Source organism: Pan troglodytes, chromosome 6 (genome assembly GCF_028858775.2).
Source record: "Pan troglodytes isolate AG18354 chromosome 6, NHGRI_mPanTro3-v2.0_pri, whole genome shotgun sequence".
Taxonomy (NCBI): Eukaryota; Metazoa; Chordata; class Mammalia; order Primates; family Hominidae; genus Pan; species Pan troglodytes.
The window spans coordinates 165,409,827-165,437,424 of NC_072404.2; the positions used below are offsets into that span (position 1 = coordinate 165,409,827).

The 27,598-nt window shown below is 54.1% G+C and overlaps 2 protein-coding genes across 14 annotated transcripts; both read left to right on the forward strand.

Moving 5' to 3' along the window:
• The first annotated feature begins 1,291 nt into the window (after nucleotides 1-1,291).
• On the forward strand, nucleotides 1,292-10,489 carry ZNF775 (zinc finger protein 775). The gene is made up of 2 exons (XM_003318895.5): nucleotides 1,292-1,368; nucleotides 8,371-10,489. Exons 1-2 carry the CDS (start codon nucleotides 1,338-1,340, stop codon nucleotides 9,951-9,953), a joined length of 1,614 nt encoding a protein of 537 aa, XP_003318943.1. The 5' UTR covers nucleotides 1,292-1,337; the 3' UTR covers nucleotides 9,954-10,489.
• Nucleotides 1,295-22,789, forward strand: LOC100612560 (zinc finger and SCAN domain-containing protein 2). 13 transcript variants are annotated; one of them, XM_063815807.1, is made up of 5 exons: nucleotides 17,036-17,171; nucleotides 19,414-20,318; nucleotides 20,472-20,614; nucleotides 21,840-21,890; nucleotides 21,992-22,789. In XM_063815807.1, the coding sequence occupies exon 2, from the start codon at nucleotides 19,442-19,444 to the stop codon at nucleotides 20,051-20,053; it is 612 nt and encodes a 203-aa protein (XP_063671877.1). In that variant the 5' UTR covers nucleotides 17,036-17,171; nucleotides 19,414-19,441; the 3' UTR covers nucleotides 20,054-20,318; nucleotides 20,472-20,614; nucleotides 21,840-21,890; nucleotides 21,992-22,789. The 13 variants fall into 13 exon arrangements, with proteins under 13 accessions (XP_054511272.1, XP_063671877.1, XP_054511271.1 ...); XM_063815805.1 differs by lacking the exon at nucleotides 17,036-17,171 and adding an exon at nucleotides 17,207-17,295; XM_063815803.1 differs by lacking the exon at nucleotides 17,036-17,171 and adding an exon at nucleotides 18,832-18,949.
• The last annotated feature ends 4,809 nt before the right edge of the window (nucleotides 22,790-27,598 follow it).

A 27,598-nucleotide genomic window follows, 5' to 3' on the forward strand; every position in this document is an offset into this window, starting at 1 on the left:
AAATACAAAAATTAGCTGGGTGTGGTGGCGCACACCTGTAATCCCAGCTACTTAGGAAGCTGAGGCAGGAGAATCACTTGAACCCAGGAAGTGGTGATTGTAGCGAACTGAGATCGGGCCACTACACTCCAGCCTGGGCAACAGAGGAAGACTCTGTCTCAAAAAAAAAAAAGAAAAAGAAGCACAAGGGATGCCCGCTCTGAGAAGGGGACATTTAAGCTGGGAGCTGATAGAAGCGAGGGGGGCAAGCCAGGGGGGGATCTGCGGTGAGGGGACAGCCAGGGCAAAGGCCTGGGGCATCCACACAGCAGTGTGATCTATCCTGTCATGTTCCAGGCACAGAGTGAGCCATTCAGGAAGTGCTCAGAAGACTTGGGCATAAAAACAAAAAAAGAAGGCTGGGCGCAGTGGCTCATGCCTGTAATCCCAGCACTTCAGGAGACTGAGGCGGGCGGATCATGAGGTCAGGAGATGGAGACCATCCTGGCTAACATGGTGAAACCCCGTCTCTACTAAAAATACAAAAAAAATAGCCGGGCGTGGTGGCGGGTTCCTGTAGTCCCAGTTACTCAGGAGGCTGAGGCAGAATGGCGTGAACGTGGGAGGCGGAGCTTGCAGTGAACTGAGATCCCGCCACTGCACTCCAGCCTGGGCAACAGAGCGAGACTCCATCTCAAAAAAAAAAAGATGAATCCTACATCAGTGAACTGGGCATGGGCTCAGCAATGCCCAATTGACCGTGTGTGTTCTTGTATGGAGATGGCTGGCCCCGAAGCTCCCCAGAGGGATTTGTGCTAGAACATGGATGGGGACTTTGAAAGAGGGGGCGGGTGACGGAGGCAATGTGTAGGGCCATTCTGCCTTCCAGGTGCATTCCTCATGGCCAGTCGCAGACATGTCTCTAACCTTACTCCAGGCTCCTGCTTCTCAGGTGTGGTGTCTATCACATGCTGCCCTGCGAATGTTGAGGGTGTGGGCTCTGGTGTGGGAGTTAGAAGACCTGGGTTTTTGTCCAGCTCTGCCATTCATCACCTCCATGACTCTGGGCACATCAGGGGTCCTTCGTGGTCTCAGTTTCCTCTTTTGTAAAATGGGAATTATGGCTGTTTTACCTTCTCAGCAGGTATGCTTACAATGAAGGAACCCCTGCCCATGTCGAATGTGGCTATGGATAGAAAAGCTCTTTGGAAAAGAGAGTGCTTTATGGGATGGGAGGGGGGCTGGGGACCCTGAGTTTTGTCCTTGTCCCACAGGCCCATTCTCTTTCTTCTGCTTCTCTTTCTGACAGATGGCAGGAAAGGGACACAGCCGGCGCTGATGCTGGGAGGCCTCCAGGGATGGAGAGTGGCCTGGCTGGCAACGGCACAGGTAAGAGAGAAGAGAGAGGAGGCAGGGGAGCCGGGGTCTCCTCTGCTGAGGTCACGTGCCCTTATCTTTTCTAAAGCCAGGCGCGAGCCAGTTCCCTCAGCCAGTAGCTAGTACATCCCACTGATGCAGAATTTCAGGGTGGGGACCAGGACTTAGACAGCCATGTCAAAGAATGGAACAATGACAGAGGCTGTGGGAGCTCAAAAAATGGCAAAGCCTGGTCCATTAACTTGCCCAGCAAGGGGACACATGTGCACCCATGCCTTGTAGAAATTGAGGTGTTATTTACGTGCTAGAACAGGGAGTTTGTGGGGTTATACTAATTAGACACGGAAAACTGGCACTCTAGGTAGGACGATTGGAACAAACCTGTGGCTCATCAGTCAGGACATTGTCTTCAGTTCAGTCCATTAACGCTTCCTGGGGGTCACTCAAAGTTCAGGGTCGTTATTGGCTAAGCCGCTTAGAGCTGGTTGTGATGAAATACATGCTGCCAGTGGAAAGTTTGCCCACACAGTCATGTGCTTTTGGCTGGAGCCCCTGCCCAGCGTCCCTGCACCTGGAGTGGAGCAGCCCCTGGCGTCTGTGTGTAGCACTTGCAGCCCTTCCTGGAGTGCCCTGTCGCATGTGGCGTGTGGCCCAGCTGCAGAAGGGCTCTAGGCCCCTTGGCAGGGTTGAGTCCAGAGCACACCGGCTACCCTTGGGAACCCTGCCCTTTGGCACAGTGTGACTCGGGTTTCTTTACCTCCCTCTCCCCTCCCAGGGGAATTGCCCCATAGACCCCAGGGCCCCTGCCTCATTGCCTCTGTGGGAAGAGCCGCCTCCCCTCCCAGGAATATCATGTCAGGAGACCCAAGACAGACAAAAATCAGGCAGCGGGGTAAAAGAGAAACGTGGCCGCAAGTGCAAAACATGGCAGCGTGGTGTGTGGACACAGACCCTCAGGGAGCCTAGCCATGCAGCTGCGCGCCTGTCCAAGGAGCCAGGTGGTGGCAGGAGCACCCTAGCTGCATGTGTGTTTTGGAAATTCCAGTGGAACTCAGAGCACATGTGCCCAGCGTGTTATAGAAGGCCCTTTCCCCAGATAGACTCATACCTGGGATCCTGAGTCACTGTGAGGTTGCTCTGGTTGATGTGAGCTGTGGTCTGTTGGGGCCCTCTCTCCTCTCTACGGCAGCTTCTGGGGAACCCTGTGGTTTTAGAGAAGAGTTTGAAAAACACTAGCCTAGACTCCTGGAGACACGGAGGCACGTGGGGACTGGCCTCTGGCCAGACTGAGGGAACCACTCATCTGGAGGACCCCGTTTTTCAGACAATTGACAGCTTACCTCTTTTAAGCAACTTTTAATTTTTATTTGTGTGTGTGTGTGTGTGTGTGTGTGTGTTTTATTATGGCAAAATATACGCAACAATTACCATTGTAACCCTTTTTAAGTGTACGGTTCAGTGGCATCAGTACATTCAGTGTTGTGTAGCCATCACTGCCATCTATTTCCACAACATTTTCATCACCTGGGAAACTGTACTCATCGAGCAATAATCTGTGCTTTGCACCTTCTAATTTTATCTGAACCATTAAAACCTAAAACATGATCCTTTTCATGATGACTGAGGAGCGGTGCCATTATTTCGGGACTCTCCACGGGCAGGCCAGTGGCCTGCGCTCTTCATATGGATACCTGAACCCTTGGGAGTGTGCCTGGGGCTGCTGGAGCCCCAGCACACTCCACCTCAGCTCCAGGGCCTCCAGGGATGCGTGCTGGACTTAGCACCTCGCCCAACCCAGTCATTTGCGTCCGCCAGGGGCCCTTCGGCAGGTGGATGTGACAGCACTGTCCTGGCATCCTGGGGCTCTCTGGCCCACAGTCATCTTTCTGGCTGGAGAGGGCTGAGGGGGAACCAGCCATCAGCCACCTGATGGACACAGCACAGCCACCGGTCTCAGATTGGTGTGACTCATCCTGGATCATGCCTGTGTGTATACATAGAGACATATGGTTTAATTTTTTATGAATTCAATCAGATGATTCATATGGTTTTTCAACTTGTTTTTTGTTTTCTCTTAAAATGTTTTGAGAATCTTTTCATATTGGCATACATAGTTCTTTTCCATTCTTTTTACTTGATGCATAGTATTCCATATTATGAAGGGAACTATTTTTTAGGATAATTAAGTTATTTTCCATTGTTTGCTGATTACAAAGAACACTTCAGTGAATATTCCTGGACATTCCTCTTTACACTCGTATGTCAGTATTTCTTAGGTGAACACGTGGGATGGAATTGCTGGCTGGAAAGGGCCAGAAGGCTCTCCACACTTCTAATTTTAATAAACACTGTCAGATCGTCCTCCACAAATTCTGCCTCAGTTTATGCTCTCAGAATACCCATGTGTATACTTGTTCTCCTGTGTAGTGTCCACGCATATTGTAAAGTAGAGGTATTATTGATTTTTTAAATTTTTGTTGGTATGAGGGGTTGAAAGATGCTACACTTTTAGTTTGCATTTTGTTGATGACTAGTGGGGTTGAACCTCTTTTTATCATGTATAGGAGTCTGTTTTATAGTCTGGATACTAAGCGTTTGTCTATTCTATATCTGCACATATTTTTTCCTGGACTTGCACTGTCCAGCACGTGGCCTAGCCACATAGGACTCTTCTAGTTTAAGTTTAGGTTTAAATTAACTTAAGTATGGCCAGGCGCGGTGGCTCACGCCTGTAATCCCAGCACTTTGGGAGGCCCAGTTCGGTGGATCACCTGAGGTCAGGAGTTTGAGACCCGCCTGGCCAACATGGTGAAACCCCATCTCTACTAAAAATACAAAACTTAGCTGGGTGTGGTGGTGGGCGCCTGTAATCACAGCTACTTGGGAGGCTGAGGCAGGAGAATCACTTGAACTCCAGAGGTAGAGGCTGCAGTGAGCCAAGATCGCGCCATTGCATTCCAGCCTGGGTGACTGAGGGAGACTCTGTCTCAAAAATAAATAAATAAATAAAAATTAATTAATTAATTTAAATACAATTAAAAATGTCATTTCTTAGTTGCACTAGTCACATTTCAAGTGCTCAGTAACCACATGTGTTTCAAGAGCTCAGATGTAAACTGTTTTTGCTGTTGCAGAAAGTTCTGTGGGAAAATGCTGCTCTAAATTCCCATTTCTTTTTCCTTTCTTTCTTTTTTTTTTTTTTTTTTGAGATAGAGTTTTTTCGTTTTTTGCCCAGGCTGGAGTGCAGTGGTGTGATATCAGCTCACTGCAACCTCTGCCTCCCTGGTTCAGGTGATTTTCCTGCCTCAGCCTCCTGAGTAGCTGGGATTGCAGGCACATGCTACCACACCCGGCTAATTGTTTTGTATTTTTAGTGGAGACGGGGTTTCACCATGTTGGCCAGGCTGGTCTTGAACTCCTGACCTCAGGTGATCCTCCCGCCTCGGCCTCCCAAATTGTTGGGATTACTGACGTGAACCACTGCACCTGGCGGAAATTCCCATTTCTATTGGACTTATGTTTATAGTATCTTTTGTCATACAGATGTTTTAAATTTAGTTTTTATCTTTTGTATCCTGTTTAAGAAGGCTTTTAATTACCTCTGGATTCTAAGCAAATTCTCCTAATTCTTCTAATACTTCCATTTCCTTTTTTTAAGCTGGCACTTAAGTCCATCTGGAACTGATTTTTATAAACAATCTTCACTATGAATCTAACTTAAATATTTTCCCCAAAGAGAGAGTTGGTTCTAAGTCGATGAATAGCCTTTTTCCATGGACTTGGAATATCTCTTGTATCATGTATCAAGCAATTCTGTTCCATTGGCCTATTTGTCTATTATGTGTACTGTACATTATTGTAATGATTATATTTAGCATTTTTACTTTTACTTTTATTGTTTTGTGGTAGGGAATCTGACTTGCAGCCTTAAGTCACCAGGCCCACCATGGAAGAGCCATGCCAATAACAATAACAACTGTGTCAGTCAAGAATTGGGTTTTATTTTCTTTTTTTCCAAATGGATCTCTCTCTCTCTCTCTCCCTCTCTCTCTCTCTCTCTCTCTCTCTCCCCCTCTCTCTCTCTCCCTCTCTCTCCCTCTCTCTCTCTCTCTCTCCCTCTCTCTCCCTCTCTCTCCCTCTCTCCCTCTCCCTCTCCCTCTCTCTCTCCCTCTCTCTCCCTCTCTCCCTCTCCCTCTCTCTCCCACTCTCTCCCACTCTCTCCCAGTGGCATGATCAGGGCTCACTGCAGCCTCAGCCTCCTGGGCTCAAGCAGTCCTCCCACCTCAGCATCCAGAGTGGCTGGAACTACAGGTGTGCACCACCACACCCAGCTAATTTAATAAATTTTTTATACAGACAGCTGTTGCTATGTTGCCTAGGCTGGTCTTCAACTCCTGCACTTAAGCAATTCTCCTGCCTTAGCCTCCCAAAGTGCTGGGATTACTGGCATGAGCCACTCTGCCCGGCCAATTCTAGCCATTCATATGTGTACAGTGGTAGCATTTTTGCTTTTAATGTCGTATAAGCCAAATTCTTCTTTGTTCATTTTTAGGATTTTCTGGGCAATTTGTATAGATGATAAATTTTACAATTCACTTAAATAGGATTACACTGAATTTAAACATTATTTCAGAGTGAAGAACATCTTTGGCTTCTCATCTAAGAATATGATATACATTGCTCCTTTTCTTTAGTTTTCTTTATCTCTTTAGTAAAGTTTAATAGTTTTCTTTGTATATGTTTTGCATGTTTATTAGGTATATTCCTAGTTACTTGTATTGCCATTTTTTAAAAAGTGATTTTTATATGTTTTTGTACTGGGCAATCTTGCTGAACTCTTATTTCTATTTCTCAGTGGATTCCCTTGCACATTCCAGGTTGTTAATAATCATAAACAAATGGCAGCTTCCTCTCCTTTCCAATGTTGATGCGTTTCTCTTTGTTTTCCCCTCTGCCTTGGCTAGTTCCTCAAGGACAGCCGGCTGATTTCAGGGATGGTGAGCATCGCATTTTGTTTCTACCTGTAATGGGCTTCTAATCTTTTGCCTTTGGTTATAATGTTCGCTGTAATTTCTAGAGTACATTCTTTGTCAACTTAGTTTCCTCTATTCTTAGTTTGCTAGGAGCTTTCTTCTCTCTCTCTCTCTCTCTCCCTCCCTCCCTCCCTCCCCTCTTCCTCTTTCCCTACCTTCTCCCTCCTTTGATCCTTCCCTCCAGAAATAATGTTGAATTTTATCATATGACTTTTTCACATCTATTGGGAGTTTTTTCACTTTTAATAAGGTAATGTTATAAATTATATTGGGCCATCTTTGCTTTCCTGGGGAAAATCTCAGCAAGGTTAGGGTATGTTATTATTTTGATACCACTGAAGTTGCTTTGCTAATGTTTGTGTCTATGTTCAAAGAATGATAAACCTTTTGCCCACTTCCATTCTTGTCTTGATACTGGAGTTATGCTAACCTTGTAGACTTTTCTTTCCCTTTGCTCCTATTTACTGTAATAGTTCATATAAGGTGGAAAAAGTCCTTCCCTTGAGGCTTTAGCAGCACCTGTTTATATAGTTACAGAGCCTGTTACCCATTTTTGAGGTACACTGAGATGTTCTTCTCAGTCTCTTTTAGTTGTTTATGTAGTCAGATTTTCTACCTACTCTTGGGTCAGTTTTAGTTTACATTTTTTTGCAAAATCTTCTATTTCATATAGATTTTCAAATTTATTTATATAAAGTCCCTATTTGGGGATTTTCAGAATCCTTTTTGCGGCTACATGTCCCTTATCTATAATCTGTTTTTATCTTTATTAATGCCGTTCTTCTACTTCCTTTGGGTTTATTTTGTTGTGTTTGTAACGTTGACGTCTGTTTAAAGATTTTTCTCTTTCCTTTGTTCACAGCTGTTTTATTCCACCTACTTTTAATTACATGTAAACCTTTTTGGAAAGGTGCATAGATCACAAGCTCTATAAATTCTTATAAAGCAAACATTCCCCTGTAACTAGCACCCACATCAATGGAGAACATTGCCAGAACCTCAGAGCCCATGCTGCCTTCCACCCACAGTGCCCTCTGTAATAGGGCATTATCCTGACTTCTAACTCGTGGGTTCATTTTGCCAGTTTCTCCTCTTCACATAAATGGAATCACACAGTATGCATTCTTTAGTGTCTGTGGCAGATGGTTTCTTTATGGCTTCTTATTCTGTGAGTTGGGAAGACAAAGTGCCTCTGTAGACTTGTGCACGGCCCAAGTGTGGGCTGGGAGCAGTGGGTGTGGGACCCCCATGAGTAAAGTGGATTGGATTTAACACAAAGGCAAGGCGACACCTCTTTTGGGTGCTGAGGTCTTTCTGGCCTACTTTCTTGTTCTTGGTTTTGTTGAAGGAAGATGAGTTGCCAGACAGCCAAGGTCCCAGCAGGTGAAGTGCTCCCCCACCATGGCTTCTGCCTTGGAGCAGGGGCCCCGACAGTATAGACGGTGCTGCAGTGACCCAGGGGTTGGTCTCCCTGACCACTGAGGGACTGAGCATGCCTTTGCTTAGAAAGCTTCCAGCACGTCGATCCTCTTAGAAAAAGAATGGTATGTTTTGCAGCTTGGCCACTTTCTCCTTGCCCCCTGGGTCAGCAGATTTCACTGGATCGGTTTCTTTAACCTTCTTTGCATCTCCTCGGCCTCAGGGTGGAGAAGGCAGAACAGCCGGTGCCTCGGGGATCCTGTGGCCTGGGCACCCGAGTGATTCACTTACGGTTCCTTTCTTGTATTTTTCTCCTTCACTCCTTTCTATATCTTAACCTGCCCTTGTTGTCCTTTCTGCCTTCCCTACTCTTTTTTCTTCTCTTGCCCCTGTTTTCTTAGGTTCGTTTAAAAATCTTTCCCTTCTGCCTTTTCTCGTGCCCTCTTTTCAGCCCTTCTCTGCCCTCCTGCACCCCTTCCCTCTCTCTTGCTCCTTCCCTCCATCCCACCCAGCGGAGCAGCAGTGACCTCTCTCCCTCCTCTCTCCCGCTTGCCTCTGGCAGGAGCTGGGCTGGTGATGAAGGTCAAGCAGGAGAAGCCGGAGCGGCTGCTGCAGACGCTGGCGCCGCAGGCCATGCTTGTGGAGAAGGACAAGGAGAACATCTTTCAGCAGCACCGGGGCCTCCCGCCACGCCAGACCATGGGGCGGCCTCGAGCCCTGGGGGGACAGGAGGAGTCTGGGAGTCCAAGGTGGGCCCCTCCCACTGAGCAGGATGCGGGGCTGGCAGGCCGGGCTCCCGGGTCAGCCTCCGGCCCCCTGAGCCCCTCGCTTTCCTCCGGCGAGGGTCACTTTGTATGCCTGGACTGCGGGAAGAGGTTCAGCTGGTGGTCGTCCCTGAAGATCCACCAGCGCACCCACACCGGGGAGAAGCCGTACCTCTGCGGCAAGTGCGGCAAGAGCTTCAGCCAGAAGCCGAACCTGGCGCGCCACCAGCGGCACCACACGGGCGAGCGACCCTTCTGCTGCCCCGAGTGCGCGCGGCGCTTCAGCCAGAAGCAGCACCTGCTCAAGCACCAGAAGACCCACTCCCGGCCCGCCACCCACTCGTGCCCCGAGTGCGAGCGCTGCTTCCGTCACCAGGTGGGCCTCCGCATCCACCAGCGCGCGCACGCCCGGGACCGCCAGGGCTCCCGCGCCGGCCTGCACGAGCTGATTCGGGACGCGGCGGCGCGCCGGGCCTGTCGCCTGCAGCCGGGGCCGCCGCGGGGGCGCCCCGAGTGGGCCTGGCTGGGGCTCTGCCAGGGCTGGTGGGGCCAGCCCGGGGCCCGGACCGCGGTCTCCGGCCCCGAGGGGCCGGGCGAGCCGCGCCAGTTCATCTGCAACGAGTGTGGCAAGAGCTTCACCTGGTGGTCGTCGCTGAACATCCACCAGCGCATCCACACTGGCGAGCGCCCCTATGCGTGCCCCGAGTGCGGCCGCCGCTTCAGCCAGAAGCCCAACTTGACGCGGCACCTGCGCAACCACACAGGCGAGCGCCCGCACCCCTGCCCGCACTGTGGCCGCGGCTTCCGCCAGAAGCAGCACCTGCTCAAGCACCTGCGCACGCACCTGCCCGGCGCCCAGGCTGCGCCCTGCCCCAGCTGCGGTAAGAGCTGCCGCAGCCGCGCCGCGCTGCGCGCCCACCAGCGCGCCCACGCTGTCGCTGAGCCCGCCGTTCCGGCCGGGGAACCGGGCGACCAGCCTCAGGCCGAGGCCATCCCGGGCTTGGCCGCGAGGCCGCGGAGCTCCCAACGGTCCCCGGCGGCCCGGGACGCGCTGTGGGGCCGGGGACAAGCGGGCCTCGCTGGGCCTGGCGAGCCGCGCCAGTTCATCTGCAACGAGTGCGGCAAGAGCTTCTCGTGGTGGTCGGCGCTCACCATCCACCAGCGCATCCACACGGGTGAGCGGCCCTACCCGTGCCCCGAGTGCGGCCGCCGCTTCAGCCAGAAGCCCAACCTGACGCGGCACCGGCGCAACCACACAGGCGAGCGGCCCTACCTGTGTCCCGCCTGCGGCCGCGGCTTCAGCCAGAAGCAGCACCTGCTCAAGCACCAGCGCGTGCACCGCGCGGCCCCTGCGTGCAGCCCCAAGGAGGAGGCGCGCTAGTGGACTGGACCTCAGCGGACCCGTGGTGGTGCGGGGGATGTTTGCGGGGTGTGTGTGGGGAGTGGGGGTGGCCAGGATTGCTGGCTCTTAGAACCCCTTAGAGCGGGACCGGTGGATTCCTTAAGGCTCTGAAGGGCTGAGAACAGTTCTAGAAGCGTCCCAAAGGGTGCTGGGAAAGGTCCCAGCGTGGGTTGAGGGAGGAGGGAAGATCCGAGTTCCTCACCGCGGGCCGGGATGTGACCACCCTCTTCAGAGGTTGGACCCCAGGCTTCAAGCACCGAGTGAGGGGTCTGTTGGGGACGCTGGGAGAGTCTCTGGTGTGAAGTGGCTTAGGTCTGGACTGGTCAGCTGTGGCACCAGCCGGTCCTGCCCACGCTTCAGGATGGCCGGGGGCTGCCCCTGTGGGAGAGTTGCCAAGACTCGGCGATACCAAGGATGGAAGCCAGAGGCTGTGGCGAGGGAGAGCCAAGCATATTCCCAGCACCAGGGCCAGTGCTGGCACGTCGTAGACATCCAATAAATATTTTTGGAAGGAGTGAATGGTTTGATGTCCTTCTCCATCCCTGCCAGCCCCCTGCCCAAGGTGTGTGTGTGGTTGGGCCCGACTCTAGAACTGGTATGTGTGTGATGGTCAGGCAGGCATGAGCGGGGTGGGCTCTGCTGAGGCTTGGCTGCCTGAGGAGGTAGCTATGCAGGAGAGAGCCAAACACGCTGCTTCTGTTCCTGTCTGGGGCATGTCTGAAGTGGGCTGGCTGTCTTGACTGGCTTGGATCCTTATCAGTCTGGTGTTGCAGAAGAGAAAATGGATGGAATATTCCACGTGGTCTCACTTTCCTTTCTGAACCACCCTTGCTGAAGCCCGGGTCTGTGTGTGCCCAGAGATCCATTTGCCCCAGGCTAGGAGCACAGCACTCCCCACACCCAGTTCTTGCCAGGGGTGTTTTCTCTCTTCCCTTCTCCAAGTCAGTTTAGTGTCTTCCCACATACCCTCCTCGGCCTCCTGCCCCCAAGAGGTCACCCCTCACACCCTTCCAAAGCAGGGTTGGCTGAGTCCCTGGTGCTGACAGAAGAGCCCAGGACTCCAGCCCAGGCTGTGACCTCAGATGGTGTCTTCCCAGAGGAGAGGAGGGAATTGGAGATGGTGGTGATGGGTTTGGGGTGCCAGGGTTGGGTAGCTGGGAGGTAGGAAGAAAGGACCCCAACATGGCTCTAGAGAAGGAAGAAGTGCACTTGCCCCCATCTCACAGCCCAGATCCTTCTCTGTATGCAGAGAAGTGTTACCTTATGGGAGCTGCCACGGTTCAGCCTAGCTTCTGGTCACTGTTCTTTAATCCTCTGTATCTGGAAAATACTCCAGTTGTAGATCTATGGAAGGACATACGAAGGTGATGGGTGGACCCGGAGGGCCGCCCTGACTGTTATGGCTTACTAGGGTAACAGTGCCGATGATGGTTAGCACTCAGCCAGGGCTGCTGCATCTCCGTCCCGTTCTTTGATCACAAACCATGCAGTGTGAAATCACACGGGGTGTCGTACGCCGGGGTTGCTACCACCTACTTGAGCATTCAGCGCTTAGGACCACGGGAAACCAAACCAGGAGGGTTTTCCTGGGCACCCTCCACCCGACACCAGCCCTAGGGGCTGCCCTGACTCTAATGACCTGCCCCTCTCCTGGAACTCCCCTTCCATCCTGCACCGCCCCAGGGAGTGCTTGACTGCCTTGCAGCTCATCAAACCCTGCTTTAACTAGGGGCGGGGGGGAGGCTCAGGAGTCCTTTGCTTTTTTCTCTTTGCCACTTGCCAAATTCTGAAATCAAGTTGAGCAAGCCCACCCACTTCAGGCCTCACTGAGTCCCGTCTTTCATTCCTGGGTTAGAGAAACACTGCCCGCAAGGACAGATCTGTGGAAACACTAGGTCCCTGTGACTCAGGTGCCAGAGGATGCAGTGTCAGCAGATGCTGACGAGATCAGTCCTGCAGGAGCATCTTTACGACAGAACATGTTATTTTCCATAAGTGGCCTGTTTAATGATCAAATCAGTCAAATAGCTGTGCTGGTAGGACTTGGGGTTAAAAATGAGGCCTAATTGCAGCTTTTTTCTCCAGCACCAATTCATGAGAATGCCTGCTCGCTGACCCCAGGTGACTGGGCCTCCCACAAATGGGTGTTTTGGGTCACAAAGGGGGCAGGGTCAAATCCCTCAGGCAAAGAGTGACTGAGGTGTATGACTCACTGACCAGGCTGGGACTGCACGACATTCGTTCACTAAAGAAGCCTGCTGTGTGCCAGGCATCATGCTCAGATGCTGCCCGAGACACAGCCCCTACCCTTGAAGAGCTCAAGGACCTTTATGGAAAATCATTTTGATACACACAGGGCTTGGGACCATCTATGTGTTCAACTCTTTAAAAAATGGTTCCCAGCCCCAGTTCTCTTAGCAAGGCTTTCTAATTCATTATCTCATTTAATCTTGCCATGAGTCAGGCAGGGCAGTAACACATGGGAAAGGAGGGTGGGGGTGGGGATAGTGTGACCTGTCCACCAGGTCCTGCTGCAAATTGACAGCAGATCCCAGGCCTCGTGTTAGCCCAAGCTGCTTCTACTGTCACATTGCAGCCTTCTGCAAGGATGGGGTGGTACTGTCCTTCTCACTTCTCATTCTCTTTCATTTTAAAATGATAAACCTGGGTCAGAGGATATTTAGGAAGAGGCATTGTCATTAAGTCCAAGACAAGATGGTCAGATTTGTTATCCTAGTGGGTTACAATCCAAAATACTCTGGAGCATGCTGAGATTAAGGTGGTTGCCAAGGGAACAGAAAACAGCCATGAGTAAATAAATCAAGACTTTAAAGGATTTAGATCGGGTCTATGGCCAGGTAAGTGCAGACCTTTGTATTCTTTCCAAGGCCAGGTAAGTGCAGGTCTGCAGTGGGGATCTGTGGCCACGTGGTCACAGATGTGGAAACATCCTGCAAACGCAGCCACGCTGCTTCGTACAGGCAGTGCAGTGGCTGGCATGGGGAGCCAGGTGAGCTTGGTGATGTTGGGGCTTCTGGAACTGCCTGCATCATCCTCGTATTTCTTTGTTAGGAGCAAGTCTGGACCTAAGAAAAATGGTGTCGGTTCTCGGAAAATGGTTGTTTTTTGGCAAGGGACACGAGCTTCAAGTCGTCCGGTAAGGCAGTCGGCCTCATTGAGAGGGTTTGGTGTCCCACTGCCCAGTCCCGGGGAGCTGCCTGACGGAGGGTAGACTGCAGTGACCAGAGGCAGCCGCTCAGCCATGCAATAGCACAGGCCGAGGGAGAGGGCAGGCCCCTCGTGGACTTGGCAGAGAGAAATGGGTGGGAGTGGGGGATGTGAAACCTTTTGTTATTTTTCAGTGGTTTGAATTTAGTAAAGAAATATCTTTGACCTTTAGGCAGCAGGAGGAGTATTGGGGCCAAAAATAGTGTGTTCTCACGTATCACTGTTCTTCCTGCATCGTGGCAGGGGCAGTGAGAGAGGGAAATGAATGGACTCCCTTAAGTTATCCCTTAGGCTAAAAAGAGAACAGCCTCTCTTGGGTTGACTGGATTTGGAGGAGGTGTCCTAAACAGGCTGTTCAACAGGGGACTTTTCGTGATGCTGACAGCGCTCTATTTCTGTGCTGTCCAGACTATAGCCACTAGCCACACATGGCTATTGAGTATTTAAATGTGGCTTGTACGGCTGAGGAACTGAACTTTATTCAATTTTAATTCATTTAAATAGCCCCACGTAGCTACTGGGCATAACAGCCCCAGGGATGATAGGATGACACTCCTATTGATAAGAAGCTAGAAACATTGTTTCTTTTCCCTTCACCTTCTCCCCTCTGCTCACCACCTCCGGGAGAGCCAGATAGTTCTGGGGTTCAATTCTGGCTTTGTCATTTAAACCATAGGTCCTTGGGCAAGTAACTTATGTAAAGCATGCAGTATAGTGCCTGGCACACAGCAAGCACTCAATAAATGGGAGCTATTGTTGTTTTAATAAACTTGAGTGGTTACTTGCAGAGCAATTGTGCCCATGGAAAGGGAAAAAAGGGTTTTTCCCTTGTTTAGCTTAACCCACATAAAGAATTAACCATCTCCAGTGTGAAGCAGGCCTGCTGCAAGTTTAAGGGTTTGAATTGATGTCATAGGTCACATCCTGGGTTTTAATTCCAAGGAAAGAGAACTTTGGAGCAGATGAGGCCTCACACTGAGCCTCACATCTCCATCCAGGCCTCTGCAGAGCAACTCAGCCCTCACAGGGCAGCAGCTTTGCCTGCACCTCCTCATTCCTTGCATTGCATCAGCTCTCCTTCTCCTCCAAACCCTTGGGGGCCATCTTTTCTCTCTGCGCCGCCTGAGCTATCAGATGTAGCTTGCAGAGGAGCACACCTTCATTCAACAGACATTGACTGAGGACCTATTGTATGCTGGACACGTGGGACAAAGAGACGCTAAAATAGTCCCTGCCCTTTGAAGTTCATAACCTGGTGGGGAAAACAAAAGTGTGCTAAATTCCAAATCTGGGATCAGCATAAGGTGCTTTGGAGAGAGGGATCAGACTGCTGTCCAGTCCTGGGAGATGGGAGATGGGAGAGGCTTGTCAAGGGGGAGGTGGTTGCCCTGCTGAGTGAGGAAGCCCTGGGGACGCAGCCCCACAGGAGGAGCTGGAGGATGCGGGGAGCAGGGTCTGGAGCTGCCCCGAGGAGGCCCATGGGGTGATCTGTTTGTCCACCTGTTGTGCCCCAGGGTGACTACAGTGCAGAGTCTGGGACAGGGTTCACCTGAGCTACACATTTACCCATGGTCTACAGGAGCCACGAGCAACACGTCTACCCACACGGGAGCCATGGTCTGCTGTTCTCCAGGACGCCTTGGTTGTGGGCAGTCCAGGCCTTTGTTAGGGTCCAGAGTCCAGCTGCCATATGGATCTGTCAGAATAGTGGTGATCCCTGTGCCAGCCACTGCGCTGCCTGTATGAGGAAGCATGAAGCAGGGCTGTGTTTGCAGGGTGTTTCCATATTGGCACTCTATCGTGCTTGCTGCAGCACCTAAGAATGGGGTGAGGGGGAACCTTGGGGGAGACAGGGGAGGGGGGTGTATGTGCACGAAACTAGAGAATTGAAGGGCCTGAGCTCAAACCACCGTGGCAGAGCAGAGAATGGAGGCCTCTGGGAGCCCTTGGGCCTTGGCTTCCCCGCTGAGACAGGGCAGGTTTGAGGTGGTACTGCCCGTGTCTGTGTCCACCCCCATCCCCTACGTGTTCTTTTCCTTTCTATTTTGGTTCAGCTTACCTAGAAATGCTGCTAAAAATATGGGAGACATCCTCAGGCATATTATTGATTTTGCTTTTGAAAAACATGTTCACCAAGTGTCCCCATTTCTCTCATGGTCTGCAGAGGAGATGAACACTGGGGGCTCTGGCAGGTGACAGCAGGGGCTGGAAAGCTGGGCAGTGTTGATGTGCTTCAAGTGGAGGCACGGGTGGGGTTGGTCATCAGCACCTGGGGTGCTGGTGTCACTGCATGAGAACTCAACATCTGTCCTATGGACTAGTTTCTTTGTCTTCCCAGTATTCCCTTCCCGTTGTCTCTGTTTAAAATGCCAATTTCCATGGGACGTGGAACTCCTAAAGTCCCACATCCAGCAGTGAGGTGTCTCCAGGAGCAGTGAAGGGATGGGGTGGGGGTTGGGGTAGGAGTGGATTCTCCAGAGGCCACAAGCCAGACGGGTGGGGCCTGGTGGGGCAGACTGGTCCTCCAAGCGAGCTGTGAAAGCAGGCAGGCCTGACCTCCAGGCCTGGTGTTGGGAGGAAGGGGCTGATTTTACAGCCTAGGGGCTCCCACCTGGAATTCTTCAGTTCCCAGGCTCCAGAAGGCACAGTGGGCACCTGCAGAGCTGCAGAGAGGACCCTCATGATATCGGGAGGCCCGCATCTCTCAATGCCTTCCATCAGGCACAGCGCCACCCCAACCGCCACATCCACTGTCTGCTGCAAGGATCCCTGCCTGGGCCTTGGAGAGAGAGTCGCGTTTCTCCACCTGGCAGCTACAGAGAGGCCACAGAGAAAAAAGCCTATTTAATGTTCTTCTACTACTTGTGACTTTTCAAATAACTTTTCCTCTCAGGCCTCTGTTTTTTTGTCTGTCAAATGTACACCCTCAGGCACGTTCTCACTGGGGCCCAGGTTTTTACTTCCCTGTCGTCACACCGTATTTATGTCTGAGGGTCTCAGTCCCAGGGCGGTGCAGTGGAACACAAGCTGGGTCACGGTGCTGGGTCACGGTGCCGTGTCCCCATCTGTGCTCTGCTACTTAGAGCTGTGAGTGTTGGAGGAAGCCACTCTGTGTTTCAATTTTATTTTCCCGTCTATAAAATGGGATAATACCCACACAAGCTAGGGTGCACATGGTTACTGGAAGGTTCCCACGAGATCATACATGGAAAAGGGCTTTGTAAAAGGCAAAGTTATGTCCGAGTAAGGGACATTATCATTAAATGGCAGCTGGAAGCTGTAATTTGGTTCTGCCCTCTCACGCCCGCTGCTACTCCAGACGTCGTAAGTTGCTCTTTTATGGGATATCTCTGGCTTGACTGCGGGTTCCGTTCTGAGGAGGTGGGGTCAGCAGGGGCCTGATGTCTTCTTCCTTTCCCTCTGGTCACTCTAGTGATATAACCCAGGCCATATAGTCAGGCAGACTTTGGCGAAACTGTCAGCGAGGGCAGCTCCTCGATTCGGCCCCTTTGACTGTTGTCTCCAGTCCTGAAACCCTCGCCCAGGGCCGCTCCGCCGCCGGGCTCCGGCGCTCAGCCCATATCACCCGGGGAAAGGCCGGCGCCTCCGTCCGACCCTCTTTCCTGTCGCTGGGGGCGGTTTGTGGGCCTGGCCTTGGGATTAGGAAAATAGGGATGGTGCTATAACGGCCGAATGCGGGCCTCAGGGAATCCCGAAAGGGGGAATGTCTGGGTCGGCGGATCGGGGGGCTTGAGAGGGCCCGCTCCGTGGGACGTTCAGGCCCCGGAACCGGCCCCCGCATGGTCGCCGCTCCGGCCCGGGCGGGCGCAGCGCTGGCAGCCCCGTTTTCCGCCAGCCGGGCTGCCGGAGAGTTAGACCTCCCAGCCTCACGGGGCTGCTGTGCGGCTGCGACGACGCCGGCGACTGCGGCGCTGCAGCGGAGACGGAAGGCTCGGGAGGCGGCGCCATGTGAGTCCGCGCGGGGCCGCGCTGGGGCCGCGGCTGGAGGTTACCGTATTTACCGAGGCCAGAGCCGGACCCTCGGGGGCGGGTCACTGCGGGCGTGCTACCGTATTTGCCGGGTCCCGCGCAGGTCCTTTCCGGGAGTGGGAGCGCCGGGACTTAATTACGTATTTATCCAGGGTTGCGTGGCTCCGCGGGGGGGCGCTGCGGCCGCGGGGGGTGGGCTGCATTCATTCCCTCTGGGAGCTGGGGCTTGCAGTCGGGCGGGGTGGGTTGCGGCAGCAGGGTGGAGGCCTACGTATTTTCGTGGGGGTGGGGTTGCGACGCAGAGTTTACCATATTTCTCCAGGGTTGCTCCGGCCGCAGAAGTTGGCAAGGTTGTGTGTAAGGTCGGGTGGGGTGGGGTCAGCTCTCCCGATTAATGCAGCTATTTGATAAGAGCAACGTCGCGGGACGCTTGCCGTCTTTATGGGGGCGGGGAGAAGGGGCGCGGGTGTCGCTGCGGGAGAGTTACCGTATTTGCGTTGAGCAGCGCAGACTGTAGAGCAAAGAGCTGCGGCCGGAGACCGGAGGAGCAGGGGCTCAGCTGGGCTGTGAGTGTGGCATGGGATGAAAGAACTTGGGGGAGAGACGGGGGGCCTTTCGGCGTGCAGGCGGGGCCTCAGTCAGGGGTATAGCTGGGGAGAGTGAGGAGGCTGCCCAGTCACAGGGCCGGGCTGAGATTGGCCAAGGGGACTTTGATGATCTGTCTTTGCAGATGTCAGTGCAGCTGCCTGTGGAAAAGACTTGTGGGTGGGGTCTCTTGCAAGTAGGACTTGTCTCCTTCCCCAGGGTCAGTTCCACCCCGGCCTCGAGGGTACGGAAGACAGAGGAGGTGGCCCTGAGACCCCACTCTGCAGATAGGTTGACTGAGGCTGGAAGTGAAGAGAGAGGCCTTCGGGGAGGTCCAGTGGAATATTCAGCCGGCTTCCCTGATGGGGTTGGGGAGAATGGATGAGGCAGGCCTTAGGGCCCTGCAGGAGCCCAAGTTTTGGTGGGGGTCGTGGGAGTGGTGGCAGTAGACAGTGCATCTACAGGAGAAGTGGCCCTTTGGAATGCATGGCTCTGTGACGGCTGGGATGGTGGCAGTGGGGGGTGTGTGTGTGTTTTGAGGAGTGTTTAGTTGTTGAGCAGCTAGTACATTGAAAAGAGCTTTCAACAGTGAGACAGGAGACTTAAGGCCTAGTCCAGGCTCACCTTGCTCTGTGACCTTGGCAAGTATGTTGACCTCACTGAGCCTCAGTTTCCCCATCTTTAAAGTGGGGCTCAATAACCCTGCTCCACCCCTTTCTCAGGGCTGTTGTGAGGACAGTGGGAAACAATTTAAGAGGAACACAGTGTCCTGGGAAGAGGATCCTTTGGAGAAGCAGCATGAAGGGAGCTGGGTTTGGGGGTGTTGGCTGGGCACTGAGGGTGCTGCTCAGCCTTGGGCCAGGCTTTGCTGTGAGGATACCAAGAGGAATCACGCTGAGACCAGTCCCCCTGGGAGCCCACACCCTGGTTCAGTGACTTGGAAACCTTTTGAACACATGCCTCATTTTGAAAACAAAGAGCTGCCGCCTTTAATGTTTAACCGAGGTCACTTTCAAGTTTACAGGGTTGTGTTTTTTTTCCTGTTTTAAGCTTCACAAAAATATCTTTAAATCACTGATAATGCCACCCTTTTCTCCAAGTTTGGGGTGCACTTCCCTACCTCCCCCTGTCCTTGAGATCTGGTTGGAGGGATAAGACATATCTAGACGAAGGTAACTGAAAATCCTAACTGAAACTCATCACCATCTGTCTAGTGTCTTGTGTGGCTGGCTGGCATGGTGCTAGGTGCTGGGGTTGAAAGAAGGCAGCTCTGTCCTTAGGGTGCTGGGAGTCGGGGGACAGAGGTGGCATGACTGACCCTCGTGCAGTATGATGAGTGAGAGCCACATGGTTGTGTCACACGGTGTTTAAGCCTGGGGTGGAAAGGTCAGGGAAGGCTTCTAGGAGAAGGTGCCCTTGGGAAGGGACTGGAAGGAGTGTAGGCCGTGCTTAAAAGGCAGTGGAGGAAGAAGAACACCAATTCCCAGCAGGGGAACTTGAGCTTGAACAAAACGGGGCGAAAGGTGGAGGTTGTGGGAGGTGAGTGTCCCTGCCAGGCTGGGGGTTGGCTAACCCTCGGGTTCCCCGACCCCTCTCTCTCCACCCCCCACCCCCGCCCCCGCTTCTGTCTCCCTAGGGACTGGTGATTGCAGCTGGAAGTGCCCATGACCGAGCTGGCGTCCTCCGGGGGCGGGTCCCCTGCGGGGGACGGGGAGGAGGGTCTGGGGGACGAGCGAGGCCTGGTCATCCACCACCCTGCAGAGGAGCAGCCCTACCGCTGCCCGCTGTGCGGCCAGACCTTCTCGCAGCAGCCCAGCCTGGTGCGGCACCAGAAGGCGCACGCCGGAGCGGGCCGCGCGGCTGCCTTCGTGTGTCCCGAGTGCGGCAAGGCCTTCAGCGTCAAGCACAACCTCGAGGTGCACCAGCGCACGCACACCGGGGAGCGGCCCTTCCCCTGCCCCGAGTGCGGCCGCTGCTTCAGCCTCAAGCAGAACCTGCTCACGCACCAGCGAATCCACAGCGGCGAGAAGCCGCACCAGTGCGCGCAGTGCGGCCGCTGCTTCCGCGAGCCGCGCTTCCTGCTCAACCACCAGCGCACCCACGCGCGCATGCCCGCGCCGCACCCGCGCCGCCCCGGCGTCTTCGGGGAGCGGCGGCCCTACTTCTGCCCCCGCTGCGGCAAGAGCTTCGCGCGCGAGGGCTCGCTCAAGACCCATCAGCGCAGCCACGGCCACGGGCCCGAGGGCCAGGCGGCCCACTTAGGACGCGTGCTATGATGCGCCCGGGGCCTGCTGCCGACGGCTGCTTCCCGCCCCGCACGTGCGTCCCCGACCCCTGGAGATGGCCCTGGGCCGCAGCTCTCTCTCTAGATGGGATCCCGGGAGAGGGGCAGCGCTGGCTTGGGCTCTTGAAGGTGTGGGCCGCCGCCAGGCTCCGGCCGCCCGCTCGCGTTCCTCCCTCGGGACCCTCTGGCTGGCTGCGCACAGCTGCTTCCGGCTCCTGCCATGGTTCTCCTTCTCTGGCCCATCCGGCCTAGAGCAGGTGAGACCTGCGGGGCTGGCCAGAGCCCCTCTCAGGGCTGGGAGTGGTGGGGGTGGAGTGGGTGGTGTTGATTCTTGATGGCAGGTGGGGCGGTCTGGGTACCGGGCTGTAGGTTTCTGTGTGATGAGCTGCTTACCGGATCTTCATCCCCAGAATGTCAGAGTTGAAAGAGACTTGGAGAGGCCACTTTCCACAATCCCCACGCCCAACCTCAGCCCCCAGGCCTCCTGGCTCCTGTACACACTCTCTGCTGTCCTTGAGATGTCATTTCACTTCATGTTTCAGTTTACTCATCTGTAAGTTGGGGATATAGATGAGGGACTCTTCCTCGCTGGGATATATTGCAGCTACTGGATGAGAGAGGGTGAGGTCACTGGTGCACAGAGCCTTAGTTGATTCTGCCACACCATGTGCCACTGACTGTGCCGGGCTGGGCTCTCCCAGAGACACACATGAGGACCGCAGGCCCTGTCACGGGGTGCTCACACTCGGTGTGTGACGCGGGGCCAACCTACAAAGTGCTCTGGGGTGAGACCAAGGAGGGTGACTGGTTTCTCTTCGTCACCCAGGAGAGTTTGATGGCTTTGAACCAGGTCATGGGGACAAATAAAATTGTTCTAGGAAGAGCAAGTGTGTAGAAGGGTGTTTTCAAGGGGGGGGGGGGGTCCTGATAGTTCAGTGACTGTCTCCAGGTGTCCCAAGGGGAGGTTTGCCCTACAAAGGACTTCGTGGTCAGGGGGTGGGGACACTGAGATTTCTAATGAGATGAGTGCTGTGATCTCAGACTTATGCTTTAGGAGGAGAATCAGAGGCACTGTGAGGACAGACTGATGTGGGAAGAGCTGGAGCCTCGAGGGGCTTGGGTCATCTGGGCAAGAGAACATAAGGCCCCCAGCTAAGAGGCCTGGCCAAGGTCTGGCAGTGAGAAAGGGGGCAGCCAGGACTCTGCTCCAGGACCTCTGGTTCCAAGCTGGCGCTCTGAGGCATGGGCCTCTTCAGCCTTTTGGCAGATGAGGAAACAGGTTTGCCAAGCTTGCCTGCACCACAGTTGGTACTTAGGGGTACAATGGGTGGAAGCCAGGGCTTTGTTTTGGATTCTGAATCCCAGAACCTTTTAGCTTCACTGCTTAAAAAGTGGACAATGGAGCAGGGAGGATTTGGGGCCATGTGATAGGAGCTGGGGCAGGGGTGTTAGGGGTGGTATGGGTGTTTGAAGGGGACATGGCATCCCTGGGAGTGGTTTGGGAGGAAGGGAGCTGGGGCTTCGAGGGGACCTGCACATTCAGTCCTGTGCTGGGTGCTGGAGACTCGTCCCTCCCCACTGCCCCCTCTGCCCGTCCTCAGTGCTATGTGGCTATGGCTCCTCGGAGACTGTCCTCTGCCTACCACTCCCAGGTGCTGTAGACTAGCATTGGTGGCAAAGATGAAATTAAACAGAGACTTGGGACACCTGGAGTCAGTCACCAAAATGCCCTGAACCCAAGGTGTCTCATCTGTAAATGGGATTCGTAATCCTTGCAGTGCTTGGTAGGGGACAAAGAGGATTCATTCAAACCCTAGGACAGATTCAGGGTAGGCCAGCTGATCGCTCCCTCCTAGCCCCAGAGGGGTGGCTGGGCAGGGCCATGTCACGGCTCCACACCTGATCCTGATCTCTTTGTTTCTGTCGACAGTTGCAGAGTGGGCAGGATCTTACGACCCGATAGGTGCAGAACCCATCTGGACACGGAGACCAGGAATGGGGTTCCATGGAGGCCTGGCTGGCACTGCACCTGGGCATGAGGACACATCCAGTAAGAAGACCTGCCTCAAGAGGTGCACTGCGGTGACCAGTGGAGGTGACTGGTTGGAGCCTGGAATTGGAAGCAGATTCCAAGCTCTGGTGGACAAACTCTCCAGGCCTGGTGGGAATCACAGCTGGGGCAGACCTCATCCTGGCTGCCTGGCCACAGGCCCCCACTCTCTGCCACTGGTGGTAGGACGATGCCTGTGTGGAGAGCTGGCTTCTCTGCTCCCGCCTGGTCCACCACTTGGCTAGAGTTCAGAGACAGGAAGTGATTGGTCTAAGCTAACACAGCAAGTTGGTGGCAGACCTGGTTCTAGAGGCAAAACCTTCTTCCAGATGTGAATGAAACCGGCAGGCTTCATTTTCCTTTCTGAGCAGTGCTTCTTAGCTCTTTGGAGACACGAAGCCCTTGGAAAATCTGATGAAGGTTACGGACCTTCCCTAGGAAAACAGATAACTGACGTAGACTCAAAAACCCCAAGCAATTTCAGGAGCCACTGGACTCCCTGAATGAAACCCATCCCTGGACTCCAGGCTAAGAACCTCAGCCCTGGGGACTTCACCTGCTGCCCTTTCCTTACCTGTCACACATTGAGCCCCGAGTCAAGGCCACTGTACAAGTAGTGCCCCTCCCTCCCCCTGGCCAAGCCTCCTTCCCTTGTTCAGGAATAAAGAATTCCGAGGAGCCCTTTCTGGTCATTCCCTTCTCCCAGACCTAACGAATGGTGCGTCAGGTTTCTGGAGCCTCATTTCCCTTCCCCAGACATTGGCAGAGGTCCCTTGGGCTAGATTTTCTCTTCTGGTTTTGTTTCTTGTTCTGCCTGACTGGCCGCTGGCTTCCACAAAGGAGCCCTTTGCTCCTGGCCTGGGCTCTGATTTCACTGTGTGGTCTCAGGGGAAGCTGGACTGCTGTGGACGCTGGTGGGAGCTTGAGTCTGGTCTGAGTCTGCCCCAGGGAGAAAGAATCCTGCTTCCACCAACCAAGCCCAGTCAGCGGTTCCTCCCAACTGGCCAAGTGTTCAGCCCAGTGGGCTGGGGAGGAAGAGGATGAGGGCCTTGCTCCTGGTGCCTGTGGCTCTGGGCAGGGTGAGAGGTCGGTGGAGGATCTTTCTGTGTGTTCTCTGAGTATGCAGCAGTGCAGTTGAAGGGAACAGGGCCCAGGCAGGCAGCAGGGCGAGGACTCCTCCCGTCTTCACACCTGAACCAGTCAGCCTGGAAGCTACAAGTTCTCACCTGCTTCCCCAGAATGAACATCAGAAAAGGCAAAACTGACCAGGGCTGGGATGGGTTTGGGTCAGCTTGGTTGGAGGGCAGCCTGTGGATCCCTGCACTGGAGTCTTGCTGTCTTCGATGCAGGTTGGATCATACATTGTTACCTCCTACTGTATGCCTCACCCTGGAATAGCAGAATGCTCAGGGGGAGATCCGAGAACGAGAAGGTGCTCCCAGCCCCAGGAGCTTCCAGTCTGGCTCTGATCCTTGGCCGACCTAGAGGAAACCTCCACACATGCCCCTTTTGTGCTAATCGTGCAGTTTGTGTCCCCCTCTGCCCATCACTGTGCTGTGCTTGTTCCTGCCTCTGTGCCTTCCCCTATACTGCTCGGACATGTCCCCTTTCCTCTCCTCTACCCAGCTAAGCCCTTCTGATCCATGGGGCCTGGCTTCCCAAACCACCCAGCCCACATTCCTCCTTCCTGCTCTGAACAGGCCCTGTGTGAGCCCCTGCCCCCGAACTGCGTGCTGTCCCATGGACGCTCCAGTCTCTTCTGTGTGTGTCTTGAGTCCCTAACTAGACAGTTAGCTCCCTGAGGGCAAGGGACTGTCATTTCCTCTTGAGTCCTACCAGGGTCTAGCACAGGACTGGGCTCCTAACTCTCAGGAAACACTTGTCGGCTGACTGGTGCCTCAAGCGCTGGAGCTTGTCGGTGGCCGGTAATGGGCAGTGCACGTGGGGAGAGGGTATGTGAGTTAACTCAAGGGTGCCTTTTCTTGGGCTGTGGGCTGGCTCCCCTGGGTCAAAAGTGGATGTCGGAGGCCTCAGGCTCTTACCTCCTTGGGGCAGTGGGAGCATCAGGGACCCCCACCCCCACCCCGGCTCTGCAGGAGTGCACGGAAGTGGTCGTCCAGCCTGGATATTTCTACAGGTTGCTGACACCTGCGGGAGCTGACTGAGTGGAATAAATGTTCTCTCAACATCAGCTTGTGTAAGGAGTGGTCATTTGGGGCTTAGCGGGGAGCAGGGTGGTGGCCTCTGTCTCTGCCTCCATCATCTCTTGAGGAATTATGTTTCAAGGTTGCCTGGTGACCAAAGACCCTAGAAGACACACATCAGAGCCTCAGTGACGAGCTAATGTAGGCTTCTGGCACCTGCACAGTGACTGCCCTTTGCACCTGACTCACACATATAGGGGCTGCAGCCCTTGCTGCCTGCGCAGCCCACGGTGAGGCCAGACTTGCCGAGAAGCGTCGGACGGTTCCCTCAGTGCTTGAGCAGTGGACGGCTAAGAGTGCTTGAGTCGGGAGACCAGGCCCCTGTGCTGGTCTGTCTCCAATGGGAGGTCTCGGCCAGGCACATGCCTCTCCTGAGGTTAGTCCCCTTCCCTGCTCCTCTTCCTTATGGCGTTGTGAGAAGCAAACAAGTAGATATGGAAAGGACGCGAGTGCACAGCGTGGCACAGAGACTCTACCATTGCTCTTTGGGCCTCCCCACCGAGTAGGACCTGGCTGCAGACCACCTCTCGCAGAGCGCTCTGGACAGCTGACCTTCTGTCCTGCCCGCCGCCGGGTGGCCGTGAGACCTGGGTAAGTAACTTCCTTCCCGTCAATGGAAGGCCTGGCTGGAGTGCGGTGGGCTCGCTTTGGCACCGTGACCCTGTGCTGCGTCGTCTGACTCTGACTTCTTCTATGGCCTCTGTCAGCCAGGAGGGTCCTGCGGGTAAGGAACTTAGGGACTGCACCTTTGAAACGTGGGTGGGTGATGTTGGGAGTGAATCAGGCAGGGTTCTGTGTTCAACTCAGATTTCAAAAAAGGAAATGATGAGCTCGTGTAAATGAAAAGTACAGTGACTCGATGGTCACACGGACCCAGCCAGGAAGAAGAAGCCGGCAGCTCAGCCTTCTGCCTGGCAGCTTCCAGTCCTTCTCTAATGGATCTGAGACAGCGGAGGGTCCTACTCTTGTTGGCCTGAATCGGGTCAGTGCCCGTTACTAGACCCGTCTCAGTGGCCAGGGGAGTGCAGGGTTCTGAAAGGCCTTGTCACACGCACACCCATGGCCGAGGGGGCTCAGCTGCACCTAGAGTCCATGTGCTGGGAGTGGGAAGGTTTTGTTCAGCAGAGGAAAGCCAGAGACGAGAAGATGGGTGGATGGACTCCAGGCAGCAGACCCACACTCTTGCTATGGGGACTGGGTGGAGGTGGAGCAGGGAGAGGCCGGGCCAGCAGCGTTGGTGTCACCTGGGAGTTGTTAACGCACAATTGCAATTCCCACCCCAGACTCCAGTCAGAAACTGCATGTGCTCAAGATCCCAGGCTGACAGCATCTGCTGTCAGACCCAGCGCCACTTTGCCATTGCCCTCCAAGGAGGGCCTTTGACTCAGACATTCCATTGGCCTTGCTGCTTGCAGGGAGGACAATGACGGAGTTTCCTTTTAGGCGAGCTGGTAGAGACAAGAGGCTGCTGCCTTCCCCAGGGCCCAGATACTAGCCACCGCCACCCCCACCCTCCAGGACTGGCACACACATCAGCGGGGCTCATCCTGACCTGGCCTGCCCAGCCTGGCTGGAGTACAGATGCAGTACAGGAGGGAAACACTAAGGGAAGGGCCAGTCCTGGGCACAGAAGCAGGTGGCTCACACAGCATGGCTCCTCCACCCGCTGTCTGGGACCCTCCCCTGGTTCCCATCTCCACCCTTGTTAAGGCCTCCTTAGCTTTTTTTTTTTTTTTTGAGATGGAATCTCACTTTGTCACCCAGGCTGGAGTGCAGTGGCACTACGTCAGCTCACTGCAACCTCTGCCTCCCGGGTTCAAGTGATTCTCCTACCTCAGCCTCCCGAGTAGCTGGGATTACAGGTACATGCTACCACACCTGGCTAATTTTTGTACTTTCAGTAGAGATGGAGTTTTTCCATGTTGGTCAGGCTAGTCTCGAACTCCTGACCTCAGATGATTCACCTACCTCTGCCTCCCAAAGTGCTGGGATTACAGGCGTGAGCCACAGTGCCCAACCCTCCTTAACATCTGAGCCTCACCTTTCTCATCATGCCCATGGTGGAGACACCTGCTGTGATGCTCTCAGAGCCCCAGCCCAGCCACCTTCCAGCGGTTGTGAGTATGGGCCACTGATGGCCTACAGCTGCCCAGCCTGTGGGCTGCCCCCTGGCAAATGACTGCCCACACAAAGGGATCAGACTGAAGCTGCTCTCCTGGGGAAACATTGCTGGCTTCTTTCTCTGCCCTGTGCTGCTTCCGGCCACTCTCCCTCTCTAGAACCCTTCTCTGACAATTCTCACCCTCCCTGCCTGAACAAGAATCCTTGTCTCAGGCTCTGCTTCTAGGATCCCCACCCTAAGGCAAGGTCTTTGAAGAACACAAGCTGAAGCATCTTGCACACAGTAGATCATGACCTGCCCCTTTCTTTGGCCTTTCTGTGTCACACTGGTTACCTCTGGGCCTTCAGTGAGCTGCTGCTGGATGAATGGACTGGAGGTGACCATCTCCTTGGTGAGAGGCCAGGCCAGAGGACCTAAATGCTGGTGGCCCTCACAGCTGCGCTGAAGCCCCTCTCCACTGGAAACAAGGGACAAGAGTCAAATTCACAGGTCAAGGGTTGGGGTCTAGTCTGACCACATGTCTTTGGCCAAGGTCCTTACCATCTCAAGGCTCAGTTTCTGATACATAAAATGAATGGGGTGGACTGGCTGACCTCAGGTTCTTCTCGGATGCTTCCCCGACTACTTGTGCAGGCCTCTTTTGGGTGGTGACCCCCCAGCTTGGCTGAGTGGCCAGGCCTCACGGGGCAGGCTGGAGAAGCCCCTGGGACGCTGCTCCTGCCCCTCTGGGCTTGCCACCATTCCTGTGACTCGGGCTTTGCTCTGCGCTAGGCTACCACCATCTCTGCTCTGTACAGATGCTTGGTGAACTGCAACTGGATTTTTTTCTTTAAGCAGGAGAACTGCAGTTGCTAGCAGTTTCTAGCAGCAGACACAGAAAGTCACCTTGGAGCAGAACTTCTTTCTTTCTGGAAGGTCATCAGGCCCTTGCAGTTAAACCAACACTAAACAAATACACACTGCTACTCTTGCACTGGCCTTGGACTTGGAAAGCATCTCAAACACAGACACTTCAGGCCGGTGTGTTTGCTCTCCCGTTTCATAACAATCACTGTCAAAAGGCTGTTGTAAGGCAGAGCATCAGGGACAGGGGCCTCTGGGGTGTGGGAAGGACCTGAAAATCTCTCAGTGGGGAGGGGCTGAGCTGGTCCTTCCCCTGGC

Excerpts from the sequence above, each read along its gene's own strand:
- ZNF775 (XM_003318895.5), top strand. The coding sequence starts at position 1,338 with ATGGAGAGTGGCCTGGCTGGCAACGGCACAG. Across the intron at positions 1,369-8,370 it reads CCTGGCTGGCAACGGCACAG|GAGCTGGGCTGGTGATGAAG; the intron begins GTAAGAGAGAAG and ends TGCCTCTGGCAG.
- LOC100612560 (XM_054655297.2), top strand. The coding sequence starts at position 19,442 with ATGACCGAGCTGGCGTCCTCCGGGGGCGGGTCCCCTGCGGGGGACGGG.